This window comes from Zootermopsis nevadensis, unplaced genomic scaffold (genome assembly GCF_977971745.1).
Source record: "Zootermopsis nevadensis isolate Lab colony 2312 unplaced genomic scaffold, Znev_1.0 Znev_ptg000030l, whole genome shotgun sequence".
In the NCBI taxonomy this organism is placed as follows: domain Eukaryota; kingdom Metazoa; phylum Arthropoda; class Insecta; order Blattodea; family Termopsidae; genus Zootermopsis; species Zootermopsis nevadensis.
In genome coordinates, this window is record NW_028259162.1 from 2,495,207 (window position 1) to 2,510,752 (window position 15,546).

Genomic DNA, 15,546 nt, shown 5'->3' on the forward strand with positions numbered 1-15,546 from the left:
TATTGTGTAGGTCACCACACCCTGATTCGATTCTCGTGTAATATTTGTCATATGAAATTTTTATATTTTTCGCTGCTGGAATCATCCTGTATCTCTCTAGCAGCCAACGTTGTAATTACGACACGGGGAAGTACAAGAATAAGAATGAAATTCTTATAAGGAAGGAACTAAAACTTCGATAATCTATAATTTCATTCCACTCCTGGACAAGAAGACTGCCTTAGACAAGTATTCCATTTTATAAGGAGGGGAAAAGTAAAAGGTTTACAATTCTCCTCTGACTTCAGAGTCGTGGTTACATATCGGTAAAATAACTTGGATAAAATGTTCCTATGAAATTCTATACCATGCAGAAATACTTCCCCTTAAATTGGTAATGTACCTTTTAAAATTTTCAAATGATGCGTTAAAGTTCTTAAACAACCTTGTAACTTGTAAAAGTGCATTGAAGGCACAGTCGGTATAGCAGCAGCTGGATGCAGAATACACCACAACGTCTGTACGGTTAATGCTCAGTTCTATTATTAGTACTTATCAACGAACTTAGCGCGCAGAGAAAATCATGGCGTTGATAAGATAAGAATATTATGATTTATCGTCTCCTATAAACAAAATAGGGCTCAAATATTTAGCTGTAAATGCATGTTGTCACTCCATATTGTGAAAAATCTGATATTGCCCCTGAAGGAACATGAGTAGGCTAAACTGTGAACGTTTGAAAAAGATAGGCTGTGGACATTACAAAATATGACTGCTAGAGAATTATTCATAGAACGTGAGATTTCAGGTTCTGACGGCGACGAGTATGAAAATGACAGCCTTCTGGGATCTTGTAAACATTTACCTACGCTCTAGAACAGTGGTATTCAACCTGGGGTACGCGTAGACATCCTAGGGGTATGTGAAATTTAAAAATATATATATTATTTTATGATAAACACTGAATAATCAGTAATGTAATTAATTTAATTTATTTTAGATGTAGATTATATAATATGTATAACACGAATTATACACCAATAACTTTCGGGGTACAAAATTGAAGAGGAATTATATCTGGGGGTACGCGAACAAAAAAGGTTGAATACCACTGCTCTAGAGGTCCTTGCTGCTTCCATCTTTGGGGCGAATCGCAACGTAATGCTGAGCGTATAGAAATTGTTACTGAAAACTACAAATTTAAGTACCTCTGTTCCTTATTAACGGGTTTTTTGGGGTAAAATTCGGGGCAATTTCGATGCAGTAAGTAGTATATAAAATTTACTCTTAGGAAAGCATTTCGCTGAAATAGACACGTTTAACTAAATTAAAATTAATTTAAAACGCATTAAACTTTTATGTGAAAAGAATATTTGTAAATTTACATAAAGTATACCCTCTTTGTTGTTATAGGACAGCAGAAAAACTGCCAAGTCAGGAAATAATTATCAGCCGAAATTAACATATTTGATACTGAGAGTATTTAAAAGTTTTTTTAAAAAAACTGTATATCTTTAACATATATTTACAGTTAAAAAGAAGTATTTATCCTTCAAAGTATAGGCTTTACTCCAAAACTTGGTAACTTTATTTCTAATTGCATTTTGGAAGTAAAAGAAAAATCCATATCAATTCATATCGATTTCACGGACGCGGAAAAAATCAGTTTCCCTGAGTGTATTCTGTATGAGACATACAATTTTCAATTGATACAAATAATTTGAGACGAAAGTATAAAATATGGCTTCGACAAACTGAATTCCGCTATTTTATTAAAGTAAATTTGAGATCAATCGCTCAAAATTTCTTTACAAAACGAAATTTATAAAACGAGTGTGTCTAGTTCACATGCCTTACGTTCACTGTTGAATCACCACATTTGATCTCAATACGCTGTCCTGCTTAAGCGTCATCATGTTTGACGTTCAAATATCAATGTGTGCCACCAAAGTCGGAAATCGGTGTGTATCAGCTTATCTACCTAACCCCCTCCCCCGCACACACACTGCAACCAGTTATAACTTATAAATATGTCTGAAATATTTCTATAGTAAGACCAATCTGTCCGGATTGTTGTGTAATGCAAGAATGCGTATTTATTTACGCAATATAATTCTTGTCTGAAGGTTTTCGCGTCTGAAATTAAACGCACAACGTCGGCTTTCGGAGATTAACAGCGGCGGTTGCTGAGAATTAACAGTTTCGGCAAACACTGAAGCTGCCATCTTCAGGGTGAGTATGTATTGGTTGGGCGGTTTTGGAAGCGGACTTCTCCTTCGCCATCAAATACAATTTTCTACCAACCGCCTGCCCATATGAGACTAAAAAGCGCCAAACCATTACATTCTCACTCTGAAGAAGGCGGAAAAAATTGCATAATTTTTAACAATATAATGTTCATTCTATGTTAAAATTCGTAATCGTTTCTTCACCATTTTTCTGACCCAAAGTGTTGCGATGATTGTGATTGGCACTGATCTACACGAAAAAAAAAACACTGAATGTGATCGATCACTGAATGAAATGGTTTCTATGGTAACAACCTCCATTTTCGAAGACGTCAAATAAGGAGAGAACCCTACTTTATGGCAGTGAGAAGAAATTAATTATCATTATTCACACAATGTAAATCACATGTTAAGTGTAACGTTCAGACTGCAAACGGACAAATTTTAATCTACTTCAGATGTACGGCGTCCCAACCCATGCATGTCCAATTCTGGATACCGGGAAAACCGAATAAGCAAAACGCGAAAGGGCGTAGATAAAGTAGCCGACCCTGCAGGGGTTACTTGAGCGTGCGGGTTGCCGTCTCGGACCGGCAGGAGAACGGGAAGCCGCCTGCAACACTGCTCCACTCGTGACCCGCCATACGCCGACTTCCAACATCACACATGCTTTGTTTCCACAGAGGCTAACTGTCGATTTCACGGGACGCGACGAAGTAAAAATTGACGTGGCGTCAAAGTATTGAGTCAGCTCCAGAACATTCGACCGCATTACATCATCAGTCAATATAATGATCTCAAGAAATATTACGTCCGCGTAATGACTACTCCTACTTCGCGTTTACCAAGTCACAGTCTCAAATGTTAGTCCAGGAGCCGGTTATCCTAAATAACGTCTTTTAAGTAACTCATCCGGTTCGTTCTAATCAAACTCTGGGGTAATACCTTAAATCATGCCACGACCATTTCCAATTCATTATTGTTTAATCGTCTCATAATCCTTTGCAGTTATAAGTATGAAATGAAAAAAGTACGATGTCACATCTTCCGGTGTATCACTGGAGTTTATTATACGAAACCCCCGTGAAAAAGAACGAACATTTTATCTTATCATTAAAGCAAACGTTTCTGCAGCTAAAAAACCTGACGTCCTCAGAAATAAATCTCCATAACCGACATTCTGAATATAAAAACTAGGAAATATGTGAGAAAGCAGAATTCTTGTAACAAAACAATTACCTTAATCTTCGTGATTTTCCTCGGTCGTTCTACGTCACCACTGGAACTACAGGATACAGACTGTTTTCGTAGAAACAGTTCTTGCTTCATAATTGAAGCCGGGTCACATCATTCTTCGCCAGTGGCATTGGCCTGGAAGCAAAACAGAAACTTCTTTAATTAAATCGATAGGCTAACGTCCTGAAGTAGTCCGATATATAGACATAATTACATCACTAGACGCTTCAAGCCCTGGAAACAAAAGATGAGTGTCCTGTTTATTACTAAATGCCAGTTTTCACTGCAGGCCTACTCTTGCTACATTTTTTTTCAAGAATAAATAGGGCAAATCATAATTTCTGCCTGTGTATTATGTTCCTTTCAGGAAATTAGAACATTTTCCTAAAACGTATTTAATGGGAAAGTGATAAATGTTAATCTATGCTATTCCAAGACCTTCTAAGTTCCAAAAAAATAAGATCCCCCATTTGAAAAACTGCTGGCCTTCGAGGGAAACACGAGATTCAGGATTTTTTTTGTAAAACTGGATGCTGAGGAGAATATTTGTACACATGAAAGAACTGAAATGAAAGTGGAGGAATGTATTAACGAGGGGCTTCGCGAGATTGGTGGGTCGCGTAACACGCACGAGGGGGAAATGATAAACCCATATTACGCGCACAGCCGCACGTACACAATTACACATAAAGATTTTTGTTTCTGTCTGTGATTCCTCAACCTTGCATCCTGCCGTCCTTGCAACTCGTTTCCCAAGGAACGATCACATAAACTGATGGTTTTACACGTGTTATGGCTGCCGATATGCATTGGTGGTCATTCCAACGTCGCTCCGTCAACAACAGAAAGTTAGTGATTTACCATTTACTCTTCCAATATACGTCGGTGTTTCTAAAACAGGTCTCCGACGTAAATCTGAGATCACACGTACATTGCAAACAAGCGTACACTTCAGCATTCTTTTAAGATTTGAGGTTTTCACGAAGGTGGGAATGATGATGTTTTTCTGGGTTTCGATACCGTCAGTAGGTACCAACCATCCGGAGCAACAATTTCCCCAGCCTTATCCCTGAAGATTCTTCTCCGAAACGGTGGTACCTACCGATGAACCTGCATCGCGCCTAAACCCAGAACAAACATCATTCTTGTTCACTTGATTGACCTTTCAGGTGGAACTGCTTAGAAGAAGGTATCTTAGTTTTTGTTTGTTTTTCCCTCCAGAATTTCTTATAAACTGCATGTTAGTTGCCGTCTTTGTACTGAGCAAAGTTGTCTCATTGCTACATGTAAGTGACAAAAAGATATAAAGCAAACAGTTTTTCTCGCCCTGCACAGTCATCAACAGTTTAATGAATGGAAAGAGATCAATGTTTTCGAGACGAATATTTTTTTACGACTCGGTCACACGTAGTGATCTCACGTTTGTCTGCACATGAGCCAGCAGACAGGGCAGACCATCCATAGCGGTTGGTCAGTTACCGTGGAGGGTACAATTGCAAGACGTTCAGTCAGACACACGTTTTATTTCCATCTGCACTAAAATTTAACAAGAGGTTTATTCCCCTGTGGTTCCCAACCAATATTTTATACGTCTTTCTTGTTTCAAAATTCATACATACATGGCAACTGAAGTTAATTATTTTAATTTTTCAAATAACGCTGAGCGAATATTACGTAAACGAGTATATGATTCGTCGGTTATTAAAAGACGTTACTTCAACTACTCAGGTTATGATGCATCGAATGGGACCATGATCTGGTCTCAGACTAGCTTTCTGTCCTCCCCCCCTCTGCCGTTTTACCTGAAGAAGGAGGCAGAATCCAGATTCCGAAACGTTGTAGTTTTATAATGTTATAATTTCTGCGACGGACTAAGTCCGAAAGAACAGTTTTACCTACAAAACGTCGTTATTTAACGACGGGTAGTATTCCTACTGTTGACAAATAATGAATAACTTCATTCGTACTATCGAATGTACGCGAAGGCAAGAGACAACGAAAAACAAAGGACAGGTGTCGAGTTCTTTGTTAAACAACATGTTCATTTTCTCCTTCTCTTGTAACTTTCTTTCTCTCAGTCTCATACGTACTACATTTGTAGGAGACAATGTTTTACTCTGTACCTTAGTGTTTAAATTTAAAGCATATTTGGGTTTTATTCGACATTATTTGCCAAAAGAAGTAATTTTAATTTCGTTATGGGAGTCGTAGTACACACACATCAAAATTAGGATATTTATTTTAACCGAAGAAACGATTTCGGCGTCAGTAATTACAGCAGACCAATGTGGCCTTGAATGATCAAGAAACCCCATGACGCCTGTCGCCCAAGAGCCTGCAAAGCCACAGTTAGATTAGGTTAGGTTAGGTTAGGTTCACAATTTAATGTTATGATCTTCTGCGGACATACAGTACACTCAGGACAAAATTCTGTAAATATTTCGGTAACACATCTCGGGCCAAATCACATTTTTAAAAACATTTTGCAATAAAAATCTTTTTACAACGTTTCAGACTTGGATCCATGAACGTCTTGTATATACAGTAGACTTACTGCAGCAAAGACCTTTATGATAAATGTAAAACGTCCCCTGTGCTTAAGCAACACTCCGTACCAACATATGGGCAAAGCAGGTGAAGTACAGCACTAAACAGAAGTGAGTAATCAGCTTCGTGATCCGGCCGTTTTAATCCCAGTACCCATTGAACAAGTGGATGGATAGGAGTCAGGGCTGGTCTTGAGCGTTCACTGACCACTACTTATATTGACATAACCGTGTTCACTCTTCTGCATATACACCGGCTGGTGCAGAAATGAAACAATATTAAAAATGAATGGTTCAACGGAGTTCAATGAAACTAACACAAATTTCAAAAACATATATAAGTTTGTGAACAAAGACATTTGTTCAGTTCGGTTGATTTCTTGCACCTAAAAATACACATTCCATTTTGGAATTTTAAAAATAGATACTTTGTTTATAAATTAATAAAATTTGATGTCGAAATCAATGCTGAATGGGACCCCTTTTTATTACTGTACGAAATGTCTTTTCAATTTGTGTCTGATCGCATGTTACCTAATAAACGAGGGGGCACACATTTGCTTGTTGCAGTAGGTCTGAAACAGTTGTTATTCCTTATAGAAGCTTTTCAAATACATTCTCTTGTATCTCAAGATAACATCCATTCAGCCACCGACCAGTGGAAAAGACGGGCTCCAGCCGTAATCCAAGAAAATGGAAGTTCTTCTTAACACCCGATCCAATAAGCAGTGCGATCCGATTATAAATAAAATTCTTGTTTTATAAATTCAAAACGAAGAAATTTTTCCAACCGAACTGAATAAATCTTTTTGTACGCAAACTTAGTTATGTTTTCTGATGATGGAGGCAGCAAGGACCTCTAAAACTTCTACCAGACTCCGCGGTATAACAACCCAGATGACAACCATCTTCAGACTTGCCGCCGTGAGACCCCTAAATTCTACACACATCCTATATGAGTCTTAATCAAATACATTGAGCCGTCCATTTTTACCTTCGGTTTAAAAAAATCACTTATTTTGCGCCACAAAACACACACATACATATATGCACAATAAATTAGGCAACGACAGTTTCCTTCCAAATCCTTATCGATATTTATATAATCACCCTCCCTTCTGGTGCTATAGACGTAACATCTATCGATGTATGGAGATGGCAGGCTCAGTGGAACTAAACAAAACTCTACTTCCCACAAAAGCAAGTTAAATCCCACATACAGACAGACCTGAACGACGCCAAAGAACATACCTGGATAGACCCTCACATACAACAAGGAACGTGGAACAAAGACTCACGCGTGTACAGAAATACATAACAGGTAGCATAATGACAAGTCAACCCCCTCTACAGGGGGTGTACTGGAGGGTTGAGGGGGTTGGAATGTGTGTATCCATTCCAAGACACAGCAGTCTCTGCTTGTACAGGTTTGGGAAGCAAAGGTCCTTCTTGTGTGTTGATGTACGAACTGCAACTTAGTACGTATACCTACACTTCATATTATTAAACAGGGCAGAATTTCTAATGCTGCACTACTTACAATTTTAATAAGTACTTAAAACTGTTTCTTTAAGATTCTGTCTTATTTCACAGTTTATTAAATGTACTGCTGCACAGCGCTTAGAAATAGGGAAAGGAATTATATACGTATTCATTTTAATATTATCATCATGTACAATCGCAGTACTATACTAGATAATGTAGTGCGTCTTATATTTTTTTGAAGCCAAATTACATAATTTGCATGCTCGAGGAAACAACAGATTACAGAGTTTCTTCTTCGAAATTCACGAATAATGGCATTTTTCTAACGGTGCATTCTTTTAAGCTGGTATCGGTTCGTTGTGATATATGTCTTATCGAGGTTTTTATCATGCTCGTTGCTGAAATATTACTATTATTATTGTTAAAATCTGAATGTTGGCAGTGATATTTTCTTCCCAGGTGTAATGAATGTTTTCATTATCTTGTTTGTGAAAACAAGATGTGTATCAGGAAGGCGATGCAAGATGTCGAATTAATTTAGTATGAGAGCAAAATTCTAGCTGTTGCCACCAGCAAAAGTTAATCTGGCCCTATGGGAATATTCACATGTGCTGTACGTATTAGAAACATACGTGCATTCCGAAGTAAAAGCTATATTAAACAAATCTGCCTTTATCTGAAAATTTCTCCACTCCATAACAGAGCGGAAACCAATGTATACGTATATTTAAAACCATGAAAATACTTTACACGCGCTTAAAAACAATAATTTAACGGAGAAAATTTGCTTTGGTGCATAGACCTATTTCTCTCCTCATTGAATCAGTTCTGCGTTTCTTGGAATTTAACTGAGAGGGAACAAATCGGTCATAAAAGAAAAGGAATCGTCCCAATAGTCGACGAGATTCGTGCAGAATACTTTAACGGACCCCCGAAGGGAAGTTATCGTACTGTGTAGTACATACCCAGCGCGAATTTTTGACGTGAGATTTGGATCTTAAGTACATGGAGAATTCAGTGCGCACGTTTTTATCCACAGGAAATAACTTATGTTGGAGAAACTGTCTGAATTGGAAATAAAATTATGTTCAAACCCCACGCAGAATTTCCCACTTCTGTAGTAGACGTAAATATTAACATTTGGACCTTCCATCAGTATTAATCAAAAGATTCAAATCTGGTCAAAATCAGACCAACCGTTCCCAAATTAGGAGCGGACACAATGGCTGACAAGTAGGCAAACTTTTTTATTTAGAATTTCGTCACAAACTCGTCACCATCATTTACGAGCGTTCGTTTCATTATCGACGCTAACAGCGATCAACATCCACTATTTATATTTACTCTGACTAATAACGGGAAGCGAGTGGCAATTGTTTTGTTTTCACTAAACAAACAGAACAGTTGGCTGAGCGTCGTCACTTATTTCCAGATTATCCATATTCCAATTACACATTGTTCTTTTTTTTTGACAAGATTGAATCCGCTTTTATTCACTTCATTTCAAACTTTCCAGAGATTCATCACCGTTATAACAAAAGCCTGCCACGACGTGACCGATTAGCACTGCTGCTTCGTATTTGGGAGGTCCTGGAGATAAGCTTAGATAAAAATGAGGACGAAAAAGGCAACAGACTAACGCAGTTAACTGGCTACACCTTCAAGCAGGCGTGCAAAGTTATTTCCTTAAAAAAGGCATTCTACTTCAGTAACTTCAGCTCACATACCTGGACCTTGAGGTGGAGGGGGTGAGTGGGAACAGGTACATCCTTCAGCGTGAAAGGAGAGGGGGGGGCGGGGTGAGAGCCATGTGAGCAAGTCGGCGGCATATCCAAACCCTGCGGTCCACCAGGCCCCTTCCCAGTCCCTTGCCACTTCTGAACACGGTTATTGATCAGTCCTCTGGGCACAGGAATGGCGAGATATGTCGTTTACCTCTCTCATCACGCGAGAAACAATTTGCTGTTTGCTACAAATCTGAGACACAATTGCAAACTTTCATTTTGCACACACACACACTCTCGCTCAAGTCCTTGAGTTGCAACCCCCTCCCTCCCTCCACACCGCCGCATGCATGTATACATTTATCCGAATCCCTGTGTTTTCCGTCCTCACTTTCTCGGCTCTCCGCGATCAAGGGGAGAGAACATCGCGGCGTGCGGTGGCGGTAGGTTGCAGTGGAGCTACGGGTTATGTTGTGATGTGTTCCAATTTCAAATGTATCGTGGCCTCAGTGATTTCCTACAATTTATCTGTGATATCGTTCAAGCAATTCACTTGCCAGGTAAGCGCCATCATGGTGGTCGTGTGTTGTGAAACAAAAGAAAAAGAAAAAGCGCATGATTGTGACAGCTTCTTTGTCATTCCTTTTTTTTCGGCACAGGGATTTGGAAATCCCATTTATGTCTATTGTTTACTTAAATACACTTGGTTTTTCCTCCGACTCAGCGCAAGCGTTCTTGAGAGCTCCGAAGCTTTGTCTAATCGGATTCATTAACGAAGGATCCGGGAATTATGCGTTCATTGCTGGCTGCCATATTTTTGAAGAGAAGGCGTCTTTTGTGCGAGGTAAAATTCAAGACATATCATGTGTGTTGTTAAGACGGAACAATGTCAAGAAAGTGCGCATTGTTGACATATTGACAGTGACGTATTAAATAAAAACACATAATTAGTGTCTTAGCGCGGTGTGAAGTGATTCGGAATAAGACGTTGCCAAATATACCTGCGAGTGATGTTAAATACAAACATGGCCAGAAGTTACTACACGAGATCCAAGCCCGCAACGGTCATAGGATGGCGAGGGGTGAATCGTCTTTAATTTTTTCGGTTTTTGTAAGCAACTGGATTAGAAATTTCTGACGTAAACAATCAATTTTTATTTCGTAATTCTTTGAAAGTTAGTTGAGACCTTCAAAATTAGTTGACACATGGTGATTTATTTGGTATTTGACGCAAATATCCGAATGTGACGATAGTGTATGTGTGTGTGATGCGTAAGTGACCGGATGTGTTACAGATCGCAAACATTGTTATCTATTTTTCTTTTCTTTTCTTATGCATGCCCCACCCTTATCGCAGTGCTAATTGTTAACATCTGATGTATTCCTATATACATCATTGTTTGAATTTTGGACACATTGAAATACGACATTCAAGTGTTTTCAAATCGAAATATTCGAGTTTCGTACGAGGCAAACTGAACGATTTAAAATCCCTCACATGGTGTCGTAGACTGAGCTTTAATTCATAAATAACGGATTTCTCTTCGTTTGACCGGCATTAAGAAACTTTTCTACAATTGTTATTTAATGCATGCTGCCGCTAGAGACGATTTCTGTTTTTATTACTGCAATAAAACTCTAATAATGTTGTATGCAGATGTGCTCTTACAAGTGACGAGAAACGAACCGGTAATTACAAATCGAGGTACATTTCTGAAGACATGGAAGAATTTCGTACGGTTTCAAAACATCGTTTTTATTCAAATTTCCTTCAGCTGAAGTAGTGTGTTTTCAGAACCTATGAAATGATGTACTGGACGTAAGTAGTTAATTCCTCCCCCCATTTAAAATACGTATCTTTTATTTCAGGTGAGGTAACACATCATAACAAATTATGAAGCAGAAGTCTGTGGGCAGAGAAGGATAATTTATGGGGCAAAAGAAGGTAAAGTGAAACGTGTTATGGACTGTATTAATTTGTATATTTGTTAACATTGACAGTGTCCTGAGTATTGTGATCTATACAGTGGACCAGAGACATACAAATATTAAATAAACATTTAAAATAATGTGTTTTTACTATTACTCTAAAAACAAATTAATTACATTCAGTTGCAGTAAAATTTACGTAACTGCCATGGATTTTAGAATTATGCTGTGAAAGAAACTTGAATTTAAATGTCTTAGCGGTTTCAAATTATTTTTTTTAATGGCTGTATTTTAGAAAATTACAGCTTATATTATATGTAATCATTTAAAATATAAGAATTTATTTTATCTTGTCATAAAGTTTAAAATATTCCAGACATAATATTACGAAAATAATTTGAGTTGTACAATAAATGTTTCATTCTTATTGCTAGAAAGATTGATTTAAATTTTAAAGAAAACACCTGGTACTTTGAATTCCAAATTTTTGCAGCTATTTTAGGAATCTTTGTAGTGTCTCTAAAATATTAGTGGTTATAATTTTCAGTAATACTTAGGAAATTATTGTAAAACAAACCTACTGTAATATTCATGTTTTTTGTATGTCTCAAAACAGTATTCAAGTTATAATATATAACTAGTTAATAATTCAACATGCAACAGTTTTTATAATGCGACTCAAAATTAAATCCCATATACATTCTTAACATTACTTAATTGTAAGCTTCTTTTATGTTTTTAAAACTTAAAAAAAAACAAGTAATACGTAGTGATTTGTCTGATAAGCCACAGCAAGAACACTTGTGTTATGACAGCTTCTGCTCTCTAGGAACTACTATCAGAACTAACAAATGGAGGAAAACAAATTATGTTTTTTCTATTAAATGCATTATCATAGACAGAACATTTCTAATCATAAATAAATTTTGAGATGTTGTTTGTCATTATAGTTAGTTTTTCATACAAAACATATATGGCATATAATACAAGTAAATATCAATTTAAATAAACAGACAGTGCCAGAAATTAATTAATTTTTAGATACCGCCAAATAGAAGGACAAGTCGGGGGGAAGGAGAGGATATGTCAGGGCACGTGGCATGAATTGGAACGATGAGAAGTGCATACAGGAGTAGAAAGAGACTAATTGGTAAACCTAAGTATAAATGGGAGGCATGTGCCTCCATGAAGTTAGTTAACAGACCTAGAGTAAAATTAACGCGGCTGTGTTGCAGGCTGGTGGGCACCAGAGTTGAGCGGCCATGGCGACTCCACATTACAGCCTGCGATGGAACAATCATCAGAACCATATCCTAAATGCATTTGATACGCTGCTACAGAGCGAGACTTTGGTGGATGTCACACTAGTGTGCGAGGAGACCAGCGTGCGAGCGCACAAAGTCGTCCTGTCTGCCTGCAGGTCCGTTACACCATCACCTTTTACTTAGTTGGAAACTGTGTTATCACAAATTCTGTTAAATACATCTTCTCCCCATTATGAAATCGCTTTATATAATTTGTGCATAAAAATCAGTACAAACCGCGTCAAAAAATTTAATTTACTCTTTTAATTGGATAAAATTTTTAATATTTAAGTATGAGGTTACTTTATATCTTTATGTAAAACACTGTGTCTCCTTTTCAGTCCTTACTTCCAGAGGATATTTTCAGAAAACCCTTGCAAGCATCCAGTCATTGTTTTAAAAGACCTCAGGGGTTGGGAAGTACAAGCAATTGTGGATTTTATGTACAAAGGAGAAATCAGTGTGGTACAAGAGCAACTTTCATCTCTAATAAAGGCTGCTGAATCCTTACAGGTAAGATACATCCATTCATACTGCGAAGGAAGGAGTAAGCTGATGTCGGTACGAGGGTTCAGCCGTAATACCTCAGTTTCTTGGTTACAGGTGAGAGGCCTAGCACATACTGAACAACAAATCCTGCCAGAAAAGGAACACCACCAGCAGCAGCATCAACATCCGCAGCAGCTGCACTCCACATCCCATTCTGCAGGATTCTCTCCACCGCCACCATTATCGAGCCTCGAGAAACTGGGTCTGTATGGAGCCCCGACTCCCACTGCACGCAACTTCTCTTCATCTGATCTAACAGTGGGGCTGGGAGCAGGATTGCCTATGTTGTCTCCTTTCTCGCCGTCCTCTATACCAAACTACGAGCCGCCTCTCAAACTCCCGACGCTTCCCCACATGCCACATATCTCCTTCAGCGACAACCCGCCGCCTCCGAACGACCACCGCACCTCGCCTCAGCCTCGAAGGAAACAGGCGCGACCCCGTCGACGATCGGGCGACCAGTGTGGGGCGCAGGATCTGACTAAGCCTCCGACATCGCCGGTGACGGAAACAGCAGAGAACTTGTCCATGAAGAAACCGGCACATCAACATCAACAACCATACAACAATAGCAGCAGTAACAATAGCAACAATAGTAATAACAATGTTAGCAGCAACGGAAATATCACGCCTGCCCCAACGCTTCCTCCTGCCCCTCCAGGAACGCCAGTTACATCACCTCATTCACTGGTAAGAAGACTTTCAGTAGTAGTCTATAGTACAAGCCAAAATGACGAGAATAACATCCGCGTTATACGTGGAACTTAAAGAAATATTTCCTAAATACATAAAGTGACACTGATGTTATGTTTTTGGGACCTGCTTCAGCCACCTCCACCGCTAAAATCTGAAAACGAAGAATCTCAGCTGCCGGAGAATGCGCACATTGATGTGCACACGCCAGACAGGGACCGAGAAAGGGAGCGAGCGGAGTTCTGTAACAGTACAGAATCTTTAAGCCTGCCTCCGCCACCAATGGTAAGATACACAGTATTGAAACCCTTTTCCAGAGAGGATTTTCTGAATTTTGGTTCTTCGTCAATAACTTTTCTCTCTGTTTTACGCTAAGCGACAATCCTCAAAACTCATTGTGGGACTTACGGACATTTTACAGGTTAAAACTAGTGAGTACTAAACAGTAACTGAAATGTCAAAGCCTACAATATTTCCTAAGCAGTGAAAGTTCTGAATAAAATGTTTTTTATGGTCCAAATGTAAAAAAATATGCCTTGTATCGAACGATACGAAGATATTGTAAGTTTTAGGAGTTGGAAGATGTGACGGACGCTTCCGAAGAATTTTTTGCGTAGGAAACTCACAGGAGTGTGACAGATTAAAATGAGTGATGAAGACAAAAAAAAATTGTATAAAATCACAAAATGGTGGCAATACTGGTGAGCGTCAGAGGTCTGTGAGGAAGAACAGTGTGATTTTTTAATTAATCATTCTTTAAGAAAATGCCCACCAATTTTTCTCACTATATTAACTCCCCTTAAAAATGTGATCACTTTTATAGCAAAATTTGTGTTTTTTAAGATCTGAATATTTGTATTTCCTTCATTCGCATCAAAACGTTGACTCTGAATTGAATGTGTTTGCTTGCAGGACCCAACGCTCGAAAATACTGGCTACCCGCAACTCCCGTCTGTATCAGCTCTTACTATGACACCTCCTCACAGTAAGTCCCTTTCGCACTCAGTGTCCAATTATTTCATGTGTACTCAGAATATATTTTAAACTTATTTTTTTGTTTTCTATTTGCCTGCGTGACTGTGATTTGTGATTCTGTCTACGGTGGTGATGTTGACAAAATTTTAAATGTACCAAACTCTGGTGTTTCAAGCGCTAGATGCATGAGGCAGAGGAGCTAATATATTTTTTTTCTTGTTTCAGTTTTTTCGCTAGATGCTCAGCTTGGTTTTTTCCCCAGCATGGAGAGCTGTCGTAACCCTCTTCTGAATGACATTCCAGAACCCAGGAATGAAAATCACCACATAATTGGGAAGCGAAAAAGTAAGAATGAACTCATAGTTAAGTCTTCTTTTATTCTTCTTCCGTTTCTTGACCGTTACTTCGGTCTTCCGGTGCCTAATATTTTCTTCCATTCTTCTCTATTTTCCCATCCTTCCGGAGGAAGTTTCCACTCTATCATGGTTCTTATAATTCTGTCGTTCCATCCTGGTCTCGGTCTCCCTTTCTTCCTTCTCTCTTTTGGTTGAGGATGGATCGAGATATAATTGAGGAGATAGCGAAAGACAACTAATGGTCTTCTTTTCTGGAACCCTATTAGTGAACTGCGCTATCTGTCACTGTATTCCCGGTTTAAAATTCAGAAATTTGACGTAGGCACTATTTGCCAAATTTTGGAGAAACTCGGTATAAACAGCGTGCGATTAGATGATATCCTATCTTTCTGTGTTAAATATGTCTTTAATGATCATATTAAAACTGTCCATATGAGCAGTATTAATACATTTCAAAATCCACATTTCTGCACAAAATACATATGAAAATTCTGGCAGATAACAAAAATTTCCTTAAAAATTCTTTTTTTTTACAAGCATAA

General features: G+C 38.3%; 1 protein-coding gene and 1 long non-coding RNA gene across 6 annotated transcripts in view; one reads left to right on the plus strand and one right to left on the minus strand.

Annotated features, from left to right (window-relative positions):
• LOC110841270 (uncharacterized) overlaps positions 1-15,546 on the minus strand; it is a 181,212-nt gene that overhangs the window by 156,764 nt on the left and 8,902 nt on the right. The window contains exon 2 of the long non-coding RNA XR_015537880.1: positions 3,447-3,578. This is a non-coding gene — a long non-coding RNA (uncharacterized LOC110841270). The remainder of the gene's footprint in view (positions 1-3,446; positions 3,579-15,546) is intronic.
• lov (BTB/POZ domain-containing jim lovell protein) overlaps positions 1-15,546 on the plus strand; it is a 76,597-nt gene that overhangs the window by 48,642 nt on the left and 12,409 nt on the right. For 2 of the 5 annotated variants that reach the window (XM_022086657.2, XM_087358995.1), the window contains exons 1-8: positions 9,601-9,758; positions 11,068-11,143; positions 12,363-12,547; positions 12,773-12,944; positions 13,035-13,670; positions 13,809-13,958; positions 14,586-14,658; positions 14,874-14,993. In XM_022086657.2, coding sequence (XP_021942349.1) covers positions 12,390-12,547; positions 12,773-12,944; positions 13,035-13,670; positions 13,809-13,958; positions 14,586-14,658; positions 14,874-14,993 — 1,309 coding nt within the window. In that variant the 5' untranslated portion in view covers positions 9,601-9,758; positions 11,068-11,143; positions 12,363-12,389. Of the gene's footprint in view, positions 1-7,393; positions 7,468-9,600; positions 9,759-9,911; positions 10,043-11,067; positions 11,144-12,362; positions 12,548-12,772; positions 12,945-13,034; positions 13,671-13,808; positions 13,959-14,585; positions 14,659-14,873; positions 14,994-15,546 lie in introns of those variants that run through there. The other 3 variants (XM_087358993.1, XM_087358992.1, XM_087358994.1) reach the window with 3 other exon arrangements.